Below are 19,884 nucleotides of genomic sequence, written 5' to 3'. Positions count from 1 at the left end.
AGCATTGAGATATTTCTTTTCTTAGTGGTCCATCTTCAAGTTGCTTCGACTTTGCTTTGTCTTCTACACCCCCGGATCTTATCCCCCATTTCTTGGAAGAAGTGGGGCTTCGGTATCTTGACAGGCCCTTGCGCTGTTCATTGGGATTAAGCAGTACAGCACGGGAGTGGACCGATTTCTGAGTAAGCCGTGCCCGGGGGGGGGGGGGGTCAAGCAGCCCAGTAACAATGCGTCCAAGGCTAGAATACTGGCGTGTGAAATCAGAGCTTGGGATAAAAATTGCTGTTGTTTTGCATAGAGAGGAAAATCCAGAGCATTAATGACCAGGACGGGTTTTTAAGTTCCTACTGCAGAATTTCGTCAGTCATCCCGAAAACTGAGTCAAAACTTATGGGGAAAGACAAAGAGAAAAGTAAGTGGAGGAGCGGGGTGTCCTTCTTCCTCAGTACTCAGCCAAAAGCAAAACTTCAAGTTTGCTCTCTCTCTTGGCAATCCCGGATATCTCCCAACCCCGCTTTTCTTGGCCCCCGGAGGACTCGACATCGCTCACGTTTGTCCGCAGCTGCCTCCTGAAAAGTTGTCCTTCCAGTGGAAGCGAAGAGAAAGGCTACCAAGACGACCCGGTGGCGACCTGGAGGCGCGCTAAGAGAGGAAACCAGCTGCTGTTTCCAAGTCAGGACGCCGAGGAGTTTCTTCGCTGCTCCTTCGCCACTTGCGACGCTGCGTCGCTCCAACCAGATTCCTTCCTTCCTTCCTTCACTCCAAAATCCAAAAGCATCAGTTCATTTTTCTTTTCCCTGGATCACCACTGCGCGCCCAAGGGCCACGTTAGTTTTCCTAGCGTATAGAAAAGAAAGAGCCGGCATTACGAGAGAAAAAGGGGGAAGCGGATCACCTGGCGGTGCCTCTTCAACGGAGTTGGGCCCTTCGCTTGGGAAGGGCAAGCAAGGTCGAGGATGCTGCCACGTGCACGGCCTTTTTCTTTTCCCATAGCTGCATTTCTCTGCTTGCAATCGTCACCCCCCCCCCAATCCATGTAACTCAGGATAACTCTTCATGTATCTGATGCAAGTGGACTGCAGTCCAGGAAAGCTTGCGCCTTAGTAAAGTTGTTAGTATTTTAGTCGACGCCACTTGTTGGTTTTGCTGCAAGAGACTACCAGGGCTACTCCTCTCGGGGTTTCTTTTTAAAGTTACCTTCTCCCTCCCCACGGCTTCTTGAAGAAGCAGCTGAAGTATGTAAACTCCCCTTGAGACTATTCCTGGCGGCCTTCGTTGCAAGGGACAGGAGCTTGAGAACAGGAGTGCCCTTGGGAATAGTCGTAGTAGAAGTAACGATAATAGCAACCCAGATATAGGTGTGGTTGTTATTTCTCCGTGGCCCAGGGATATGTTTTATATCTACAGCGCAAAAGTGCATCCTTTCGCTTCCTTCGCACAAATTTCTCACGCCTTAAGAAATCTTGAGGAGATACACACTTGCCCAAGAAGATAAGACGCGTCTCGCCGAATCTGACCTAAATTCAACCAATCCGGATTTTTTTCAAGAAGCACAGATGCTGACACACACAGGAAATGGACCAGTGGTTCTCCGGGTCACCCTAGAAATAATGAAATAATAGAATGGCAAAAGAGACCCATTCTCCCGCTTCACAAATTTGGGAGGACATCCTGCTGCTTTCGGTGGGATTTATTTTCAAACAAGTGGCAAAGTGTGCGCTAGCGCGCTTAGGTAACCCTGAACACAACACCCCTGTAAACAGGCATTGAAAAGAGAGGGCTGGACAGAGACTTTGATTTGTGATTTTGTTCCAAAGAGGTGCTGCTTCTGGCGGGTTTGCCTTTGATCCCCACCCCCAATTTGGAGATGAAGAGCCCAGACAAAAGATTTTGGACAACTTTTAGTCTGTTTCAACTTTCTGCTAGATTCCAATCCTGCTATGCCTGTTCGGAACCCCACTCCCCAAGTGAACTATTTATGCAGTGTATACTGCTCCTATATGAACCGAATTAACTCTCCAGCGCAATGCTAACCATGCTTACTCAGAAATAAGTGCCCCCCCAAGTCCAGTGGGTCTTACTAACCTGTAGGTAGGTGGGTTTAGGATTGCAGCCAAACTCATTACTCCGTTGAACACCTAAGACTAAGTGCTTGCTTCACACTGATTTTAGTTGGACTTACTCCCAGGCAAGAGCACACTGCAATGCAATCCAGTGAACGCTTCCCTGGGAGTAAATCCCACTAAAATCTCTATTCGGTGTCTCTATCTTTCTCTGGAATGAACTCATGGACTAATGTCTGACGCCGATTATGGAAAATATCTGGGGAATAGGAAATTAAAGTAAATGCCTTTCCTATCTTTCTGCAGTTTGCAAACATAAGAGATACTTACAAAGGACAAGCGGGTGGTGGTGGTGCTTTTTTTACTTTCTCTTCCTGCCAGATGTTACTCATCCTCGGCTTTTGCAACTGTTTCCCCCCTCTCTTCTACATTGCTGTAGGAATGGGATTGTAAGGTTTATTACAAACCGTGTTGACGGAGAACTCAGTTGCGCGTTTGCACCGGTTGGCTTCCCTTGTATTTAAAGGACTTGTGCCGTCCAGCTGACATTGACAAAGATACCTCTGTTAGAGCCCATAAGTTTCGTTAAGAGTAAAACATTGTAGCCGTGAAAACCGGGCAGCTGAGCCGACGTAGTTCGGATAGACCTTTTTGAAAGTTGATATTTGGCCTAGCTAAAAATCGATCCTGGTCATTTGAAAAGGTCAAGATGTAAACATTTCTCCTGTACCCTGCTCTTGTTTTCTACAGCACAGAAATGTTTCGCTGGAAAAGGTGACTTAAGAAACAACAACAGTGCCGTTGTTCTGTTTTATTTTTAATCCATAGTGGAGTTGCCTTCTATACGATCCTGCGCAGGTCTCGTTGCGATGAAGGGGGGACGAAAATGTTTTTGTACAGTTTCCTTTCGTCTCAATGAGGCTTGGGCGGGAGAATGTATAGCTGAACTGGACTCCTTTCCATGTACGCTTCCTTAGGAACTGTAAGATCATATTATTTACACAACATTCTGCTTCCCAATGAATCTGCATTAGGTCTTTTGTAGTCTCTTTCATGGCAGGTATAAAGAAACGGGTTGCCTAGCTGTTGAAAAAGGAAACTATACTGATCAGAACTTTTAACCTCCTCTTACAAAACAGGCAAAAGTTGAAACATTACACGTTTTCTCCTTTTAAAATAAAGTGCTAAACATTATGAAGGAATAATTTGGAATACTCTGGAGTGATTCTTTTAAGCGGAGGAAACATCATTGTGGGCCCAAAGTACAGGAAAAGTATTATTCTGCTTTGCCTAAAGCTAAAAATCCTCTGCATGCTTACAGGGAAATATGCTCGACTACTGAATAAACATGCACAGGATTGTGCCCCACGACTGTAAGCCTTTGAGCACCTACTTGGGAGTAAGTCTTCACAGGGGGAGTCTTGGCATGAAATCCTAATTCAATTCACAGGAATACTGAGTGTGTCTAGGCAGACTTCCTTCTTTTGATTCCAGAGATCATAGAATTGTAGAATTGGAAGGGGCCATCAGGGTCATCTAAGTCCAACTCCATGCAATACAGTAATTTTTGCCCAAGGTGGGGCTCAAAACCACGACCCTGAGATTAAGAGTCTTGTGCTCTACCAACTGTGCTATCCATTGGTCTTAATTCTTGATTCTATGGGCCTAAATTTCGTAATTGATTTTACTGTGTTTTAATTGCCTTGCTGCATGCTACTACTACATTATGTGCAGAACGTTGGGACTTATTATTGTTATCGCGGCCACCACCACAATCACCACCATCTTATTCAGGGAAGGTATTTGGCCTACTCCGTTGTATGGTAACTCACTGAGAATCTCCACTGACGGAGCTGGTTTAGAAGGTTATATCTGGGTTTCCTCCGAAAATGAACCTCCAGAGATAGCCAAGGCAGTGTCCTTCAGAAGTGTTGCACTAAAACGCCACTCATCCCTGACCATTGGCCAAAACACCTGGCTACCTTCCCTAGAAGAAGCCAATCACACACACACACACCAACCCACTTCTGTGGCACATTCACGACCAACAGGTTTAATGCTGCATAAGGTTTGGTGCACAAGAACCCAGGTGGTTCTTAACAGGAATCACTGTTGAGAGGGAAAACGCAGAGGAGATGAATAAGATGGGGCAGGAAAAGATAGTTGATCAATTGATGGGTGGGAGAGAGGTGATTATTAGATCAAACCTATCCATTCTTATCAGATATGCAGATGACACAACCTCAATGGCAGAAAGTGAGGAGGAATTAAAGAATCTTTTAATGAGGGTGAAAGAGGAGAGCGCAAAATATGGTCTGAAGCTCAACATCAAAAAAACTAAGATCATGGCCACTGGGCCCATCACCTCCTGGCAAATAGAAGGGAAAGAAATGGAGACAATGAGAGATTTTACTTTCTTGGGTTCCATGATCACTGCAGATGGTGACAGCAGTTACGAAATTAAAAGACAACTGCTTCTTGGGAGAAAAGCCTAGACAGCATCTTAAAAGCAGAGACATCACCTTGCCAACAAAGGTCCGTATAGTAAAAGCTATGGTTTTCCCAGTAGTGATGTATGGAAGTGAGAGCTGGACCATAAAGAAGACTGATCTCCAAAGAATTGATGCTTTTGAACAGTGGTGCTGGAGGAGACTCTTGAGAGTCCCATGGACTGCAAGAAGATCAAAGCTATCCATTCTGAAGGAAATCAGCCCTGAGTGCTCACTGGAAGATCCTGAAGCTGAGGCTCCAAGACTTTGGCCACCTCATGAGAAGAGAAGACTCCCTGGAAAAGACCCTGATGTTGAGAAAGATTGAGGGCACAAGGAGAAGGGGGCGACAGAGAACGAGATGGTTGGACATGAGTTTGACTAAACTGCGGGAGGCAGTGTAAGACAGGAGTGCCTGGCGTGCTCTGGTCCATGGGGTCACGAAGAGTTGGACACGACTAAACAACTAAACAACAACAACATTTAGATTACTTCCCAACATTTAGATTACTTCCATCCCCATGATTTTGAAGAGGCAGGGAAGAGTTCACAAAGATGAGTAAAAATCTCAGAAAGTCGGTGAGTTTAAACGCACACAATACAGCGTATCAATCCACACTCTGGAATATACCATGCTGCATTTGTGCAAAGGGAAATGCCAGGACCTGAGCCTCCCTGGAGGCGACGCCTTCTGACCTGGACTCTTTGGCCCTGATCCCCTTTGAGAAAGGCTTGGTTGCCTGGTGGCGAGTGGGAGGCATTCTACGCATGGTCAAAAACACCTCTTCCTTGGTAGATCGTGATCACGTGCTTTAGCCACAGAGAATTAATTCCTGGGGAAGCTGAGACAGGCTAGTGGGGAATGACATCAAGGTGCTCTTTTTCTCCCCCACGCCTCTTCCTCGTGGCTCTGCCTTCTCTCTGCCTGTTATTTGTCCCCTTCTGGGACCGGCTGGCCTTTCTGGAAAACACAGGACAGGGATCTGCGTTTCTAAAGGTTTGATATTGCCGCTTGTCTCCGCGCTGTCCTCAGGAGAAGTCAAAACATGTTTGGGTGGCTCAACGAGGCAGACATAACTAACTGAGAGACAGGCAGGGATCAGCTATGCCGGGAAAAGGAGGTGTCACTTGTACGCAGTCACTTTGGTGATCAACGCTTGGATGATTTATGCCTTCGACTTTAATTATATTTCTGTGACAGGTGGCACTTCCCTGGACAAAAGTTAGCAGAGGTCAGCCAAGACGAAGTGTCCCTTTATCAGTCCTGAAATACAACGGAACGAGATGCAACGTCCAGGCAGACAGCCCACAACATTAACTTAGCCTCTTGGATACATGAAGTGACAGACAGTGGCCCAGGATCGGAGATGAGGAAGAGCAAGGTAAAATTTTGTCACACCTTTGAAAATAAATGCAATCTTTCTTCCTCCTTCCCGCTCCAACCCAGACCGGGTTCTTGCATGGTTACTAAGAGCTGAAATAACATGTCATTGACTCCCTTCAACAGAAAGACCTTGGGAATACAAAGCAAAACAAACATAACTTTGAGGGCTAACTGCTTGTTAGCTTCAGTTCAAGGAAAATAATCTGTTCTGCAGAAGAAGGCAGTGGGTGGGGGAGAAGTCAGTTCCTCAGGCTCTTTAAATTCAGATGACTTATAGTTGTCAACCTAATCTACGGTCCAGTTACTAAGGAAATTCATACATTTAATTTGAAGTCAATGGAGGAGAACTGAGACTTGGATCTAGGTATTTAAAACTACCCAGTAGGGCTTGGTGAACCTTAGCCAGTCCAGAGAGGACCATGGTATCTCCAACCCATTTAGTATCAATGCCATCAAAGACTTACCGTACTCTTCTTATACCTGACAGAGGGGTCTCTGAAAATCAGCAATTTGAAATGACATTTAAAAATGGAACAGAATCCACCCAAATTCCAAGTGGCTACTGGAAACTGCTCAGGACACACCATGTATTTAAAGAACAGGTGTTTTAAAATGTGTTTGTAAGTAATGTATTTGTTCTGTTGGGAACATGGCTTGTTCTTCCCTCCCACCTAGCCTAAGGTTACCAGATTTTTTTCAATGAATCCGGGGAAACTTATTGTTTGCTATGTACATGTGAATGCTGAGAAAGCTGTAAATCCAGGGACTGTCCCCAGGAAACGGGGACATCTGGTAACCTTAACCTAGCCTCAGTTTTCCTCCCACATTTCAGCTGCTTTGTCCTGCTTTCTTGGGGTTTATCTCACTTTCTTTGTACCATAAAGAGTGATCTGATCTCAAAAGTTATACACAGATGGAAACCTTCTTTGGGATGGGATATCATGGACAGCACACTCATTATTGTCATGACTCATTGAGGTCATTGGAGTGTTACGTGCAGGGCGCTTCTGATTCTTGGTGGTTGTGACCTTGACCTGTCATTTGTGGTGAGTAAGTTGACCTCTAGGCCAGGGCTGGGGAATCTGTGACCCTCCAGCTGTTATTGAACTCTCATCAACCCCAGCCAGCATGGCCAGTGGTCAGGAAAAGTGGGACTTGCAGCCCTGAAGCTTCTGGAGGCCTACCGGTTCCCTCAGCCTTGCTATAGGGCCTGGTGCACCCAGAAAAGAACTTTGTGGGCAAAAGTCAAGGATGCAAATCAGCAGAATGAGTCAGAGGGACTTGCATATTTACTATGATCTTTTAAAGAGATGATAGCATTTATGACCATTCAGTCTATAGTCCAAAATTGCATGACTGCACCATTGTCTCTAAGAAAAAAGATGTTAGGAGAACCAGGCAGAGGGCCTTCTTGGTAGTGACACCCACCCTGTGGAATGCCCTGCCATCAGATGTCAAGGAGATAAATAACTATATAACTTTAGAAGACATCTGAAGGCAACCCTGTATAGGGAAGCTTTTAACGTTTGGTGTGTTATTATGCTTTTATATTTGTTGGAAGCTGCCCAGAGTGGCTAGGGCAGGCTTCCTCAAACTCGGCCCTCCAGATGTTTTGAGACTACAATCCCCATCATCCCTGACCACTGGCCTTGCTAGCTAGGGATGATGGGAGTTGTAGGCCAAAAACATCTAGAGGCTGAGTCTGAGGAAGCCTGGGCTGGGGCAACCCAGTCAGATGAGTGGGGTATAATAATAATAATTATTAGCATTAGCATTAGCATTTCAACCATCAACCCCCCAGCAAAATGAAACTGATAGAAACAAGAAGAGCTTCCTTCCACATCAGGACCAGGAAAGTCAGATAGAAAGATTCTCAGGCGATTACATCCTGGATTTCAAGGTGCAATTGGCCAATGCACAATATACTTCTGGGTTTTCCTTGACTCAAAATCCCCCCCCCCCATATGCACGAAATGCCTTGAGATCCCAGCTCTTTGGACATCTTCTATTTTGCACCCAATTGATTCTACTCTTCTTGATTCCTGTGGTTTCCACTCCCTTATCTTTAATGGTCAGTACTGTAAGAAAGTATTGAAGTTCTGATCCATTATTTACTGGAATTTTGTCTTTGGCTTAAAGAGGAAGGAAGAGAATTGGCACCTCTAATTCCATGATATGTATTTATTTTGAAGTCCTATTGATTTCAGTAGAAGTTATCTCCAAGACATTGTTCTTGGTATGATTGTAAATACATTCCCACTGAGTTTACAAAGTTTTCTCTCAAGTACGTATGCATATGATATCCTCTTTAAATAGTGTCCCTGAGGCAGTTACTACAATCCAGGAGTTTACAATCAATGGATATTTTACCATTGGCTTCAATGGGATGCAGATTGAAGCAATAGGCTAGCTCATTTCCAAGGTGCTTTAGTGATACTTGTTTAGAATCAGTAATTTAATAGTACAACACTATCTATAAATTCATCCCAGTCCCAATATGCTTACTTAAAAGTAAGTTTCATTAATATCCTCTTTAAGTACACCACCCCTCCTTTTTTAACAACTGATTCCACTTTCGGGGAAACTCCAGAAGAAACTACATAATTCTGATGCACAATGACTTTAGAATTTAGCTGTTCGTGTTTCTCTTTTGCTTCGTTCTAAGCATAACACATGCTAAAAACAACAATATTCTGTCTATACCACAATCCCTTGCAGGCACAAATGCAGATGCTGGCATGACTGAAGGAGACTCTAGGTTGCGTTGGAAGATACTAAACATTAAATCAACCTCTGGCCCTTCCGACACTTTCAGAGCTCGTTCTTACACTTCCAAATCCCCATCTGTAGTTTCAAATCCCCATCTGTAGTTTCTGGATCACTCACTTGCCTTTACTTCGAATTAATGAACTCCAGATTAAAAGAGCAAACGTGAACGTTGTGTTCGCAAAGGCTTTTAAACAAAACCTCGGGACACCCGGAGTCTGGAGCAACTCCAGAGAGCCCACCTATCCCATTTCAACCACTTCTCTTTGCAGGACGCACCAGTCTCGCCTCCCAGCAAAAAGAGACTCCTGTAAGAACACAGCAGATTCCTTAGCCCCCGCAAGATCTCGATCCCCACCCTCCACACACACACACACACCCTTCAGACATTAAGGAGTTAAAATAAATGACGGAAGTGGTCAGCATGTGTTCTTCTTTTCCCGGAACTCCCAATATCGCCAGTATTTAAACTTAAGCTCTGAGTAGGGATCTGGCTGACCGGATGCTGGAGTAGCTAGGCCTTTGGTTTGCTCAACCAAGACTCCTATCATCATCATCATCATCATCATCATCATCTTCACTCCCCCACCCCATTTCTCCCTTCTTGACCATTTTGACCACTGGTTCAAGGCAACTATGGAGCTGGGAAACGAGTAAGGGGGGGCGGAAGTATAGTCCAAACAATTCCAGAACTTTAAAGGGTGGGAAATGTTTAAATGTTTAAATTCCTTGCCTTGCTCGGCTAATAGCAGGGCGTTGATACAGTGACGTAGTCAATAGTGCTTTCCCAGATAACAGTGGAGATGATCCACCAGGAGAGGAGAGTCGGGACCTACTTTATTTCGTGTGACTGCTCTTTTCAATCTTATTCTAAGGCGACTTCACCGGTGCGCACATTTCGCGCGCATGGGCGAGCTGTGGCGAGCCCTTGCAAAGAGGACTCGCGAGAATGAAACGCAAGCACGCTTATTAAGCAATATTCTAAACACGTGTTCAAATCTTTTAAGGGTCTGTGTGAGTGAAATGGTATGCTATCGTTTGTTTTCTTTTTCATTTATCTGGGTCGTTTTCTTTTAAGGGCAGGCCACCAGTATCCAAGGATTCCTATGAGGCGCGTGTAGAAAAAGTTGATCTATTTATTTCAAACGCAGGGGACAAAGCCAATTGCACGATCTGATCCTAAGCACGCTTAAGTTGAAGTAAATTGCTTAGATACGTCTGTTGTGAAAGGTCTCTAGCCCACTGAGCTGATGTGATTAAGGCGCAGCCCCAGCCCCAGCCCCAGCCCCAGCCGCCTCTAAGGTGCAGGGGGAAGGAGGATGTGAGTCTCCTCGACAGCTTCTCGGCTTGTCTTGGGAGGGACAGGCCTCCCCCGACGCCCTCTTCTTTTGAATTGGGGTGAGCTGCAGCGCGCTCAGTATACATTCCCCAACCCAAAGTGACTCCACACCGAGAGAGAACACAAGCCTGGACCGACGTTTTATGGGTGTACCTCACCCGACACCCCACCATTGTTGTCTCGGTTTAAAACCGAGTTTCCGAGACATCCTACCTCAAAGCTCTCAGGCTGATCAAATCTCGGCAGGCATCTCTTGATCTGCTCAAAGATGCCCGCTGAACCTCTGTGTCAAAGCACACTTGTTCCAAAGGAAACTGCCATTGATTACAACGAGCTACTGCTCCTCTCTCTGTGTGTGTCTCGTGATGGAGAGACTCCAATCATTTATCAAAGCAGGAAGCCAAAAGAAAGGAAACCACCCCTCTCGGCAAAGCCAAGGCAAGGAACCTAACGATTTAGATTCAGGGTAATTTCTCCCCTCCCCTAATCTCCTCGCAGTATTTGATATGATGAATAACCCAATATAGGCCTTTAAAAATAGGTCACTGCATAAAGAGACTCCCAGAGAGCAATAAAAAAGAGGGGGAAGGAGGGCGCTTTAAGGAGAGAAGCCCTTTGACTTTCTCTCGGTGTTTGTTGCCAGCATCCGCGCGCAGAGGACAAACAAACGGAGGCGCCTCTGGATGGGAGTCAAGGTGGGGGTGAGGTGAGCCTGTCCCCCGACTCCAGAGGTTCCCCTATGGTCTGAAGGAAGACCTGAGTGCTCATGTTGGGAGGTGGAGAAAGGCATTAAATCTCCCCTTCCCATATCCTGTCTATATGCGCAGGGCAGGGGAACTATCCACGGATCTAAGACGCCCTCTTTACACCGCGATACTTAATCCAGAATAAACGGCTCGTACCCAGAGTCCTCGACACACTCCCGCACCTTCGTCCACAGCCAGGAACGAGCTACAGGAGCATACATCTGTAGAGCTGGAAGGGAACCCAAAGGATCATCTAGCCCAACCCCGGCGACGAATAACGTTTTCGTTTTCGTCGCTTTTGTAACCGCTCTGTTTGCGAGGTTAAACGAAGCAAACTAATCCGCGTTAACGGCTTCTTTCTACCCGCGAGCCTTTGGATTTCACCGCAAACGCGGGTTGTTTCCTCTCTCTCACCCTCTTTTATTTTGTGTTTGTTTGTTCAGTTTCTTTGTTCCCCCTGGAACGATACCGTGGTTTATAGGAGTAGTTAAATATTTGCTCTTTCGGTGGTTGACTACAGAGCGGGGATCCGAACTCCCTTCTCCATAGGAGCGGCGGCGTTAAAATATGGTGCCTCTGGTTTTTGCTCGTGTTGGTAACGGGAGGCGTCGGAGAGATTTATGGAATTTTAGCTTTACAGACATGAAGTTTCGGGGACAGATAATAAATAAGAGGGGAGGGGATTGGGGAACGGTTTATTTCCTCTCACTGGAGCCTATGAGAGGAATATGGGGGGGCGAGGCAGTGGGAGGGGAGGCACGGTGATCCCAGGTAATCATTTGTGGAAAGGCTCACAAGAGCTCCTAGCGCTGGAAATGCAGGCGGAAGAGTCACGTCCCCAGTTCTCGGGGACTCTATTCCACCGGCTCATCCCGTCTCTATTTCCACAGCATCATCACCAACAACAACACTTGACTTTAACCGAGCCTAGAGCCAGCCTGGCTACACTGATTTCAGAGGAGGGGCGCGTGAGAAGGAGGGAGGGATCAGGATCCTAGTTTATGTAACTGGTTTCCACCGAAATAACTGGAGGGTTCCTCTGTTTATAAACAAAGGGCCTTCGGAAGGCTGCATCTCTCTCTCCACCCCCACCCCGCCTTCCTTTCCCTCGTTCTCCCCTCTTGAAAAGGGCTCGCTCCTTTCTACAGATCTCATAAAGGGCACGGGGATGTTGCAAGATCGCCTGCCGAATAATATCCTCATCATAACCGGAAACGTGATGCTGTAATCATATTTTCATCTCGTTCCAAAGGGAGAACCAAAATGGTTTCTTCTTTAACCGCCACTACTACCACCCCCTGGTTAAAACAAACAAACAAAAAACCCTCCTCAAGGACAAGGATCCTCAAAGATTCTCGGCGACCCTCTGCCCTGCTCCCAGTCACTCAGGGAGCCTTTCTGGGGCAGGGGGAGGAGAGGGCAAGAAATGCCTCCACCTCGCGGGTCCCCAAGCCTTTCAGCACCGTCACCACCAAAGAGCCGTATTTCTGCTCAGCTTTTGAGTGAAGCCATACGAGGGTGGTGTAGGGAAAGTGGGGAGGAGAAAAGAGAGGGTGGGGGAACCCTCCTTGTCAGAATCATCTGGAGTTTTTAAGGGAAATGAAATATATCCCTTCCGTCTTTGGTGGCCCTTTGCACTTGAATTATAGCAGAGAAGGATTTAGCTAGAACTATAGGGGGACTGAGCGCTCTCGTTCGCTCTCCCTCTGCTGTCCTCTAGGTATTACCAGCGATGATATATTTACCGAAAGTCTATTCACAGCTCTGTGATCGCACCACCTTCTTTGACATGTAGAGATGATGGTGATGATGATGATGATGATGATGATGATGATGATGATGATATAATAATAATAATAATAATAATAATAATAATAATAATAATAATAATAATAATATGCTTGAGCCCAATAAGATCACCCATATTACAAATACTGGAAAGAAACTAGTCTCAGCAGGAACTAACAACAGCTACTGCGTATTTGGTTATCCTGATCTCAAAGGCAGGAGGTCGCCATGTTACTTGGATCAAGGTGAAAACTCCTACACCAATACATCATACAATATGTCAATATTTTCTTTATTTTGTTTTTTAGAAAAACAGTAACCTGACATAAATGGTTACAGAATTAGTACAACAGCGCAAGCAAAGGCAGAGACGCTTTGCGTCCCCCTGTAGATAAATAGATAACACATAATAATTATTTCTTCCAAAGCATGCTGAAAGGAAAGGAAAAGCAGTACAAAAAGTTTATGTCGTAGGTCTTTGCCGCCTGCTAAGCAGACGGGTATTTATTTATTTTTTAAGACATCAGCCACAACCATTTAAGTACAGAATTAAAGGTACGGAATTACAACTTCGAAAAATAAAGTGCATATTATTTTGGGGAGGGGGGAGAGGAAACAAAAAAAAAAAAAAAAAAAAACGCAGAAAAGATTAGAATAAGCTTTTGAACGAAAGATTTCCCTTACCTGGTGATCTGTTCGTTCCTTCTGCCTCTGGTTAGAAATAATATTTAAAAAAAGAAAAAAGAAAAAAAAAGATTAATCATAATCATAATCGAAGTCGGGAGGGGGGAATCTGGAAAGGAACTATTGATGGGATTTTGGAGGGTTATTTAATTTTTCCTCCAAGCACACTGTATTATCCTGATGCAATAAAGCCTGGCTGTAATGTAATTTTAAAATACATACGTCCAAGCAAATAGTGGGGACAGAATATGACAAGTGTATTTCGACATTATAATTCAAGTGGGCTCCACCTACCATCCGCCTCCCAATTAATGGCCTAACCAAGTTGCAAGAGCCTGCATTGGCCAGACTTGAGAGAGGGAGCTAGAAAGAGACAGGCAGAGCGAGAGGGGGCGAAAAGTGTCATTGAGGCGAAGGGATCGCCTCCCAATCAACAATAACTTGTTAGCAAGAGTCAATTACCTCGCCTCTGCCTCTCGCCGTCTTTTTTTCTCCCCCCAGCCCGAGGAATAGAGGCTCTCCGGCGCCTCTCGCTCTCCCCTCGCTCTGGAGGAGCCCCCCCTCCGGATTTCGCTGGGGGAAGAGGGCGAGCTGGGGGGGCGAAAGACAGATCTGGGACGATTTGGGGGGTGTCTCCTAAAATAGCAGCTGGGAAGAGAAGCTAGAGGCGAGAGAAATAAAGTGGGACAGGAGCGCCTCGGCCACCTCTTTCCCAGCCAGGACTGCGGACCCTGCCTGGCCGTCCAAGGACGGCTTTCCACCGCCCTCCTTGGCCCCGTCCTCCCTCTTCTCTCTCCAGGGCCAGCAGACCTGCCTCCTGGTGGAGTTGAGGACCTGAAGTTTTGGGGAGTCTTTTTGGAGGGGGTGTTCTGTTTTAATTTTTCTCCTCGGTTTCTTTTTTTGCTCCCCGCCTCCTTTTCGGTTGCTCTGCGTTGGCGACTGCAGAAAAGCGAGGGAGGTCATTTCAGGCAAAGAGCGAGCGAGAGAGAGAGAGTAGGAAGGGGGCACAGGGGGTGCTGCGGTGGGGAAGGAGCCGGAATCCCCGACGCCCGCCAAGCATGACTTCCAAAGACGACGGCAAAGCCGCCTCGGTGGAGGAGCGCCGGAGAAGCCCGCTGGACCACTTGCCTCCGCCGGCCAACTCCAACAAGCCCCTGACGCCCTTCAGCATCGAGGACATCCTCAACAAGCCCTCGGTGCGGAGAAGTTACACCATCTGCGGGACTGCCCACCTGCTCTCGGCCGCCGAGAAGCACCCTCCGGCCGCCCTGCCGCTCTCCAGTCGGGCGCTGCTCTCGCAAACGTCGCCTCTGTGCGCCCTCGAGGAGCTGGCCAGCAAGACCTTCAAGGGGCTCGAAGTCAGCGTCCTGCAAGCCGCCGAAGGTAAGACCCGCCGCACGCAGCTCAGGCTGATCGGGGGCTCGCTGCCTGCCCCCTTTCCCTGCCTGCCTTCTAGCTGGGGGTGGGGGGGTGTTGTGAGGGGAGAGAGATGGTGGCGCGTTTGTGGAGAGCATCGGCGGAGAACTTGGCGCTTGGAGGATGGAGGCGCAGCGGGGGCTTAGGGAGGACCACAGATGCGGGTTCTGGTCTGGACAAGAAGGGGCAGCCCCATCTCTGGCCCCCACAGCCACGCTGGGCCGTTTTGAGAGGAATCCCGCAAACGCTCTGCGGTTTCTTGCCCTCCCCCCTCCCCCAGGCGCAAACTATGTCTTTAGAGAGGAGGCAGCCCACGCGTGAAATCTGTGTGACTACTGCAGCCTGGTTTGTGCACCCAGTCGGTTTCCGCTCCCCCTTCCACCTGTCCGCCCGCCCAAATTATCCTTCTTTCCTCCGGCCTCCATCAAGTCCCCATGGCCATTAAGATGTTGGGGGCGAATAGTAGAGGCCTACTTTCCTTCTTCTGGGCTGGAATTCGAGAGTCCTCCAGGCTGAATCGGTGGTTTGTTTTGTTTTTAAATTCCAATGCAATTCTTCCAATGCAGTTAAGGGAACCCCCAGAGTAAGCAGAGGGGAGGAGGAGGAAGATGGCAAGAGGGGCCTGCTGGTGTTTTTGGGAGTGCCGGATGGCTTCCTATGGCTTTGTGGCCTGGGAGAGAGCAAGCGAGAGAGAGAGAGAGAGAGAGAGAGACTGGATAAGTCTCGTTGGGCTGCCTGTGTGGGGGGTGAGCGTGAGACTGAAAAGCCTTATTCTGCCTATTTTCAGGAAGGGATGGGATGACTATATTTGGCCAGAGGCAAACCCCCAAGAAAAGGAGGAAGTCTAGGACGGCCTTTACAAACCACCAGATCTACGAACTGGAAAAGCGTTTTTTGTACCAGAAATACTTGTCCCCCGCGGACCGAGACCAGATAGCGCAGCAGCTGGGCTTGACCAATGCGCAGGTGATAACGTGGTTTCAGAATCGCAGGGCCAAGCTCAAGCGGGACCTGGAAGAGATGAAAGCAGACGTGGAGTCTGCCAAGAAACTGGGACCCAGCACCCAGGTGGATCTGGTAGCCATTGCCGAGCTGGAGTCGACCCCCGAAGGGAGAGCGAAGTCGCGCTCCCTTTCGCCTGCCCTCCCCAAGCATGGACTGGAAGGCAGCAACAGCCACCTCCAGCTCTCCCCCGGCTCTCCGCTCACGGACCAGCCGGGCAGCAGCAAGGACTGCTCGGAAGACGAAGACGTGGAAATTGACGTGGATGACTGAGGGGTGGTGGTGGTTGCTTCTTCTTCTTCCTCTTCTCCTCCTCCTCCTCTTCCTCCCCCTCTTCTCTCCCGCCCTCCTTTTGCCCCGCAAACAAAAACAAACGAAGAAAATGACAAATCTCTTCCTCCCCGCCTTCCTCCTCCTCGCGTTCCCTTCCACCAAGACACAAGGAGAGAAAGTGTCCGCTCCTGCGCCCTCCACATCACCCGGGGATAAAAAAATAAATAAACAGAACAGAACAAAAAAACAAACAAAAACAAAACCCACGCCGGACTTTGGGGGGAACTGCAAATCAGCTTCCTTGGCGACTCAGTAAAGGCGGTTTCTTTTCAACAAAAGCAATAAGCAATATAAAAGAATCACAATTATTGTTAATTATTATTATTAAAGTAGGAAACAATATCCCAACGGCTGCCAAACCAGGTAGCTATCACTTTTTTTTCTTTTCTTTTTTTGGAACGGTGCAATTATGGATAGCTTCTGTATAAATATTTAAGCATATCTATTGGGTATTTTCTTTTTTTGAGGGTTTGCCTTTTTTAAAAAAAAGAATAATAATAACGATATACTTTTTTGTTGTTTATAAAAGGACTCTTAACCTTGGAGTAAATGCCACCTCTTTGATGCTCGGTTAGACGGTTGTTTTGAAAGGTTTTCAAAATCCACTTTATGTGAGAATTAAGTTAAACCGTAGTTCCCTTTGCTCGCATGCTCCCTATATGCACGTTTCTCCCCCCCCCCCTTTTCTTTGGCTTTTTTGTTTGGTTCTTTAATTCTCAATTATTATTTTTTTTCTGGGATATCGTGGGGGTTTGGGTTCTATCGCAAGTTTAAAATATATACTTTCTTTCTCACCCCCAGCGCCTAGGACTCGGTCTCCAATGAGATTTCTGCCTCGTTTTACCAATTAAAAGCTATTTTTACCATTTACTGCTATTGTTGTGCTTTTATTAAAAAGGAAAAAGAAAGCTACCTTTCGTATTTTTATATGAAGGTAGTTTTAAGAAAAGAATCTAGACTTATTTTTTACTCTTTTTTAGAATTCTTTTGCATGCTACCGAAATAATAAGACTAATACCGCTGCTCAAAATGATAATATCAACAATAATGAAGAACAGATCCAGCCATCAACAGATGGGAATATTAACGCTATAAATACAAATGTACAGGTTTGAAATGTTTTTCTTTGATCTGTAAAAATAATTTTTTTAAGGCCTGCTTATTTAAGTTACAACAGGGACGGTGTTGCTTTATATCTTGTCTCTTAGAGTTGTACAGATAAGTCTTTTTCCGACACAATAAAACCTTTACAATTTTAATATACACTTTTTAAGGTTTTCTTTGGGAATGAAAGTCTTTAGATATACCCTTTATCCGTTGTTATATATAAAAAAATGTTCCTTTCGTCACTTTGGGGAGTGATACAAATGTGTTATAGCTTTGGGTGTCACCAAGTTGCCAGCATTTTGAGGTGGCTGAACTGACAGCAGGAAATCTGCATTTCATACAGGCTACACGTAGAAATCTACTTTGAACTGAAACTGTATTTCTTTTTTTGGGTGGGGGCGTTATCTTAAAGTAATAAGGCTGGTGAGGCATGTAAGTCACCAAATCCAGAAGCATCCGTAGATATAAAACTAATGGCTTATAAAGCCGTGTGTGTGTGTGTGTGTGTGTGTGTGTGTGTCTCCACACATACACCATACACTTCCATTCCAAAATATAGTCTATATAGAAAACACGGTTAAGCAGCAATACATCCGTGTTTTGCATATATACGCATTTCATACGTAGCACACATAGATAAGAGCCCTTCCCTCGGTTTGCATCTAACAACATTAAAAAACAAACAAACACCATAATTGAGAACTATCCCTAAATCATGGCGGAATCGTCCAGTGTTCATAAAGACAATTAAAGTAACATGTTAGAATCGCTTGTTTTAAGGGGGCGCGGGCGGGGACTGCAAAGGGAAACGGGGGATTAAAGAGAAAACGGGGATTAATTTTTTTCTGCAGAGCTGCCAAAACAAAAACAAACAAACAAAAAACCTTCAGGTAAATTTTGCTTTCTTTACTATCGCGTATGTACCAAATGCTAATTTAATTTACAGCTCCCCTTTATGTCTTTCTAAACGTATATCTCCCTTTCCCCCCAAATACCGCGCCCTGCCTTTTTGACCCACCAACGTGGTGTTTCCCTATTCTTGGTAAAATTTATGTGAGAAGCACAAATCTGGTGTACATAGTGGCCTAGTTAAAAGAGGGGGGGGGTCGGGAGAAGGAACTGGGTTCCGGCGACGAGAGGGGGGACAGCGTGGCTTGGAGGGGAGGGGAGAGAGAAGAGCGTTTTTGGGGGGCCAGTTTCTCCGAGGCGAAATCAATCTTTCTCCTCTTTGAAAATGGATGGCGTTGTAATTTTTAGCGTAAAGCATGAAAACTGGGGACAAATGAGGCCTCTTCTGTGAAGTGACAAGCGACAATGGAGCATGCTCTGCCTCCTGCGGCTCGCCATGCTGAAACAAGCGTGCGCCTCCGTCGCGAAAAGGACCGAACCGCTTGGAGACCATATGGTTTTTGAATTTTCCTCACAATTTCCAGACAATTTGATGGATTAGGTTAACCCTCCCTTCCACTGTTTAACTCCACAATAATGGGAGTGGAGCTCCCCTTCCTCCCTCCGCCCCCCACTTCCATCGCCCCCTCCTCCCCTGCGCTGGGGCATCTGCGCCTTTAGACGGGCCGCCCATTCTTCTCCTTTCTCTCTTGGCATTTGGAACAAGTCTATGAATTACAATGAAAGGCACTTTCTTTAGTATTATTTGGGAGAGCACTTGTCTCCCGCCCCCACCCCCCTTTTCCCTTTAAAGGGGGATGAGGGGGTCTGTTTGCAATGGATTTGTTTGACTTCTGTCCAGATATCACGCGAAGCCTTCAATCTTGTCCTTAAGTGTTTTTATGCTAAGCAGGCAAATCGTAAAAGGCTGAGAAACTGTGACATTTATGTGAAGATCTAGTTAAAGGGCTTTATTTGTTTTCTTTATTTGCTCTTACCCTCCCCTCCCCCTCCGGATTCTCTTTCTCTTCTCTCCCCCCCCCCCCCGCCCCACCTCCCAAGCTTTTTATCCTTTTGTCTTCGAATAGATTTAATGAGGCTGCAAAAACCGATGCAAGTCAATGTAAGCAAGGAAATGTGGTTTTGTTTTGTTTTCGAATAGAGAGATTGAGGGCTGAAGAGGGGAGAGGAGAGAGAGAGAGAGAGAGGGAGAGAGGAGGTGTGGGGTTGGGGAGAGGGTAGGATAACACCGGAGTTCATTTGGACTTGTGAGCTATTGACTCCAGTGTTCAAACGCAAGAGATGGATGGAGACAGAGAAGCACCACACAAGTTTGCCACACGTGGCATTACAAGCCAGAGAGCTGCTTTCTTTAGCTTGGGGTTTTCCCCCCTCCCCTTTCTTGCAGCATGTTAATTTCGCCAGAAAAGACGGGGCCGATTGTTGACTGCAGATCGCTTTGCTGGGTTTGTCAACAACCTTTCAAAGCGCGACACACGAGCCCCCGGAAGCCCCACCGCGTCCAGTGGGGGACAGATTCCCGCCTGACCAGGTTAGGGGTCGAGAGAGGGAAGAGCCCGGGCAAGGCTCTCCATTCTTTTCTCGCGAATGGGTCTTTCAAGCTTCCTGGTTTTCAGACTGTTATTCCTAGCTTAGATGGAATAAGACTTTTCAGAGCACAGACGGTTAGAGCAAGGGATTGATCTTCTTGCTATATGGTATTTTTCACCCCGCGTTCTGCTTTTAATGGAAAGGGCTGATTAAAAAATGATGATGATGGGGGGACACGATGGTTAAATACATGCCGAATTTGAATCGATGCCACTTCGGATCAAACCGGTCGTCGTGGCCCTTGGGTGGAAAGGGAGCGCTGCCTGCT

At 46.5% G+C, this 19,884-nt stretch overlaps 1 protein-coding gene and 1 long non-coding RNA gene across 3 annotated transcripts in view; one reads left to right on the top strand and one right to left on the bottom strand.

The window, feature by feature from the left end:
• Window positions 1-13,385, bottom strand: part of LOC309342996 — a 66,105-nt gene extending 52,720 nt beyond the window's left edge. The window contains exon 1 of the long non-coding RNA XR_014157058.1: window positions 13,260-13,385. This is a non-coding gene — a long non-coding RNA (uncharacterized lncRNA). The remainder of the gene's footprint in view (window positions 1-13,259) is intronic.
• LBX1 (ladybird homeobox 1) lies at window positions 5,778-17,229 on the top strand. Of its 2 annotated transcripts, none has more exons than XM_081864016.1 (3): window positions 5,778-5,934; window positions 14,205-14,642; window positions 15,463-17,229. In XM_081864016.1, the coding sequence occupies exons 2-3, from the start codon at window positions 14,318-14,320 to the stop codon at window positions 15,948-15,950; spliced, it is 813 nt and encodes a 270-aa protein (XP_081720142.1). In that variant the 5' UTR covers window positions 5,778-5,934; window positions 14,205-14,317; the 3' UTR covers window positions 15,951-17,229. The 2 variants fall into 2 exon arrangements, 1 of the variants encoding a protein (XP_081720142.1); XR_014157049.1 differs by lacking the exon at window positions 5,778-5,934 and having other exon boundaries at window positions 13,638-14,642; window positions 15,463-16,373; window positions 16,812-17,229.
• The last annotated feature ends 2,655 nt before the right edge of the window (window positions 17,230-19,884 follow it).

Source organism: Podarcis erhardii, assembly GCF_964252035.2.
Source record: "Podarcis erhardii genome assembly, chromosome: 5".
Lineage (NCBI taxonomy): Eukaryota > Metazoa > Chordata > Lepidosauria > Squamata > Lacertidae > Podarcis > Podarcis erhardii.
This window is presented reverse-complemented; position numbering and strand designations above follow the sequence as displayed.